The 4,538-nt window shown below is 48.6% G+C and overlaps 1 protein-coding gene across 1 annotated transcript; it reads right to left on the minus strand.

Annotated features, from left to right (window-relative positions):
* Window positions 1-1,573: 1,573 nt before the first annotated feature.
* LCMT2 (leucine carboxyl methyltransferase 2) lies at window positions 1,574-4,519 on the minus strand. The gene has a single exon (XM_060005108.1). The coding sequence runs from the start codon at window positions 4,517-4,519 to the stop codon at window positions 2,459-2,461; it is 2,061 nt and encodes a 686-aa protein (XP_059861091.1). The 3' UTR covers window positions 1,574-2,458.
* Window positions 4,520-4,538: the final 19 nt, after the last annotated feature.

Genomic DNA, 4,538 nt, shown 5'->3' on the forward strand with positions numbered 1-4,538 from the left:
CAAGCCCAATTACTCACAATGTGCCATACTGGGCAGCACTTGAGAGAATAGGCATCACTGTGCTAGTAATTTAGGTCTGACATACATCCACATTCTCCTGACAGCCTCCCCCTCCCACCCCCACCCCTCTATATGGCCCCAAAGTAATGATATAGTAATGGTTGATGGTACCATCTAAGAAGTAACATAATGGAAGGGATACCCTGGGCTTTGGAGTTATTTCTAGGTTAGAATTCTGGTACTAACTACTACATAGCTGAGAACACTCACTTCATTCATGTTCTGCTTTGATCTGCTCCTAAAAGTTGGAGGTGGGCTTGTGGTGAACTTAAAAAATACAGAGCAGCCTTTTCCCCTTCCAGTCACAGTCTTGCCAGTAACCTAGTACCTGGCCCACTGATAGCCTTGCAGATGCCTAGCCATAGTTAAGTCCTTTGTTTACCAGGACTCATGACAGTAACTAGTAACTCTCCCAGAAAGGGCTGTGCAGTCTCAGGGAAGCTGAAGTTAAACAACAGTTTATTCAGTTTGTCTTCTCCTGGGAACCTTCATCCAACAGAGCGAACATTGCCCTCTCCATACACTAGGCTTGTGTTTGCTACTTGGTTTTCATATTGAACACTTTTTACATGCATTTATATGCAAAGTTGTTAATTAAAATATTAGGGAAAAAAGATTCTCGGTCATACTAAGTCCATCAAGATGTTAACATTGATAGTACTTGTAGAATTTAGGTACTTGTAGAATCTCAAGTTATTATTAAGGTTTCAAGGATTGAAGACTAACAAGAAATACTGAAGTGGTACACTTAAGTACCAACAAAGCCACTACCTTTTGACACACGAATTTCACAAGGTATTCACAATTTAGATGACAAATTAAGGCTCAAGTTTTAAGGATGAATACCTAAGATGTTTCATGATCTCACAAGGCGCACCAGGAAAGATGGTCCATTTCAAGGGGATAGTTGAGGAGAGTTTAATGAAGATACTAATTAAAAGGGGTTGAGCAGGGTTAAGGGAAACCAAGTCAAGATGGTGAAGTACCTCAGTGGAGTCCAGATGTTTCTGCAATGATGGAAATGTTCTACATCTATATTGTCTAATACTGTAGCCATTAGTCACATGTGGCTATTGAACACTTAAAATATGGTTAATGCAACTAAGATACAGAATTCTTTGGAGTGATGCAGAGTTAGAGCTATACCTTATAGAAGACTACATGACAGGAGCTGTGGCTTTTACGAAAAAAATGCAGCTGCGGACTTCCCTGGTGGCACAGTGGTTAAGAATCCACCTACCAATGCTGGGGACACAGGTTCGAGCCCTGGTCTGGGAAGATCCCACATGCAGCAGAGCAACTAAGCTCGTGCACCACAACTACTGAGCCTGCGCTCTAGAGCCCACGAGCCACAACTACTGAAGCCCATGCGCCTAGAGCCTGTGCTCTGCAACAAGAGAAGCCACTGCAGTGAGAAGCCCACGCACCACAACTAGAGAAAGCCCGCGCACAGCAATGAAGACCCAACACAGCCAAAAATAAATAAATTTATTTAAAAAAAAAAGAATGCAGCTAATGCCAACTTGCAGACTGGTAGGGGAAACACCTGGAATACTCTCACTGTCCAACCATCCCTCTCTGGTACCTCTGACTGATGGAACTCACCAAACACCAGAGAACAAGTAAACTCATTGATGCAATTCATAAAGGTTGGCCTCCTGGTACACAGAACATAGTGAAGGGTGGAGTAGATCTGGAGCAAAACATTTTCATACCATATACAAAATGAGCTGAGAAATCAAATGTTTGGTTTATTAGCACTTATAATTCTAAATATAGAACCGGTGGCAAAAAAATGGAACAAAACCATGTGTCAATAAAGTCATACAAATGTGTCTTATTAAAGCTATCACAGAGTTCTCTGCTGCACTAAATGGCACAATGCTTTAATCAAACTGCAACTGGGTTCATTTCAGGTTTCATACATGAAGAACGAGGTCAATACCATGTCCCTTCACCTATATTCAGCCTTGTATTCTTACCAAGGATCTGTGTGAAACTTCTTCCAAGGTCCCATCTAAAATCACAAAGCCTGGCATTGGGAAAAGTTTCACTTGACTTAGGCTACAGGTCATTGTAACTCAGTAAATGGATAAACTCAGATTAGAAAATGGGAGGAAGACCAGTAAACTAGATACAGGGACCCAAAGGCCCCCAATTCCTACTCTAGGACTATATGACCACTCTCTTCAGATAGGCCTATTTATGTTTTATTTTTGTACCATCTCTTTGAATGTTGGTGTGTGTTTAAACAACTTTTTTTCTTTTTGCACTGAACAGAAAAAAACAAAGGAATGGGAACAGGGGAGTGGTAATATCTATAGCCAGAGTCAAATACTATTTTGGAAAGCTTTATTGTCTACTTTAGTGGGTCCTGAATATATCACAAGTCCAGTCCTTACTGCCTAGCACTTAAGGAAGAAAGGTCTAATGTCACTGTACAGGGGTTGAAGTAGGTACCAAAGGAAAAGCAGTTCCCACCACCTCCAAGGAGCAGGAGCTGTTGCTCCTCAGGAAGGAGAATGCTGGTATGATTGTGTAACATTAATGGCCATGGCACACATGTTGTGTCAATCTGATACTCGAAGCTCAGTCCTGTAGACAGATCAATAACAGTCACTCCAGGAACTGAGGAGGAATGAATCCAGACCCCTCCAACCAACAAAAGCTTCTCATTGACCACATGAGCTGTGTGGGAGTACCTTGGGGTAATGGGAGGCTGGATGGCTATTGATTCCCAGATGAATCCACAAGGGATTGGTTTCAGAAAGAGTACAGAGCTTAACGGCTCCTCAGAAGCACCCAGACCTCCAGCAATGAGGGCTCCCCCTTGACAGCTGCAGGCACTGTGGGAATGCCGACCTTCAGGTACTTCTCCCTCCACTGGGATCCTGACCCAAGCCATTGTCCCCACATGTAGGAAATGCCAGTCACTTAGTACAGGTTCGGCCACACTGCGGCCCCCATACACAAACAAATATCTCTGATTCTCATAGGACACTTCTGTTGTCGAGTGGCGCCAACATGACAAAGTGGAATCTTCTTCTGGGCCGACCTTTGTGACTGTGACATTTAGGTCCTCAGGGTTATTATCCTCACTCTTGCAAAAAAGAAGCTGGAGAATCCCCAAGGCTGGAGTTACTGGGGACAGTCTCCCTCCCAGAACCAGAACCTGAGTATCTGAAAGTCTTGTCATGGTGTGATAAAGGCGTCCATCCCACTGAGCTCCAGCCCCCCAACTGCATATTTGGTTGCCTTTCCATTCAAAGTCACAGTATCTTGAGAGCAAGTGAAACTTTCTCACTCGGCAATGTCGCCCCTCCTGCTCTCCAAATCCTCCAGCACTGAGAATAAGACCTGGGCTCAAAAGGACCGAGGCGTGCCCATACCTCTTAAGGTCTGGGCCCTGGCTATCACCAGTGACTATACTGGCAGGGAAGACTCCTGAAGGGGAAGCAGGATCTATCCGAGGAAACGTCTCTGAGGGTGGAAACACCAGAGTTTGCGAGAGGGCGTCTCCCCGAGAAGCGGCCAGAATGAAATAGTGGGCGCACTTCAGATGCCACTCCTCAAACTCGTCGAAAGTTTCGAGATTTTCCACGCGCCGGCGTTCTTCTGCGGGAAGAAAGCAGCGATAGAACTCATTCATGTCCATGGCACGGCAGGCGGTCCAGCCGGCCTGAAGGAAGCGCTGCTGCTGGGCTTCCGCGTCGGGAAAGCGGTCCAGGCCATGCAGGGGAGAATTCAGCTGCCGAAAATGTTGCTGCATGAACTCGCCAAAGGCGTCACGCGGCCTCATCTGCTCGTAGACGACGAAAAGGGCATTAGAAAAACGCTGGGCGGCCCAGGCGATGAGGGCCGCGGCATCATCCGGCTCGAGGTAGGTCAGCACGGCCTCAGCCAGGAGAAGAGTCGGTGCGGCTGCGTCAAGGCCCGCGGTGCCCAGGGCGTGGTCCAATCGCTGAAGCTGCCGCAGGTCCAGGCCCAGGATGCAGTAGTCCGAGCTCTCAAAGCACAACGTGTACCCGGGGTCCCCGCTCTGGAAAGGCCCGGTTAACGCACACAGTTCCGGCGTATCTCGAATCCTCTGCGCTTTGCGCTGTGCCACGTCCGGAAAATCTACCTCCCAGACGGCAGCCCGGGTCAGGCGGCCCGCAGTTTTGAGGCGAAAATACAGCGAGTCCGAGCCAGCGCCGAGCGACAGAATCTGGGCGCGAGGCGCGCCGGGGACCGCGCACGTCCCCTTCAGGAAGGCGCGCACGCAGTGCCGCACGGCGCGTGCGCGGACGTAGTAGCCGCGGTGGATGAGCGGCGCGCGGCGCGCGGTCCCTGGAACTAGCAAGGCGGCGAAGGCGTCGTGCACGTACCCGCGCGCAGCCAGGGAGGTCTTGCTGACGGCGCTGCTGTCGTTGGTGCTCTGCACTGCCCCGGCCCGACGCTCGCGGCTCCGCGGGCCCATGGTTAGGGAACTCAGGAGC

Source organism: Delphinus delphis, chromosome 2 (genome assembly GCF_949987515.2).
Source record: "Delphinus delphis chromosome 2, mDelDel1.2, whole genome shotgun sequence".
In the NCBI taxonomy this organism is placed as follows: Eukaryota; Metazoa; Chordata; class Mammalia; order Artiodactyla; family Delphinidae; genus Delphinus; species Delphinus delphis.

Coding starts and splice junctions, on each gene's coding strand:
- LCMT2 (XM_060005108.1), bottom strand. CDS start 4,519: ATGGGCCCGCGGAGCCGCGAGCGTCGGGCCGGGGCAGTGCAGAGCACC.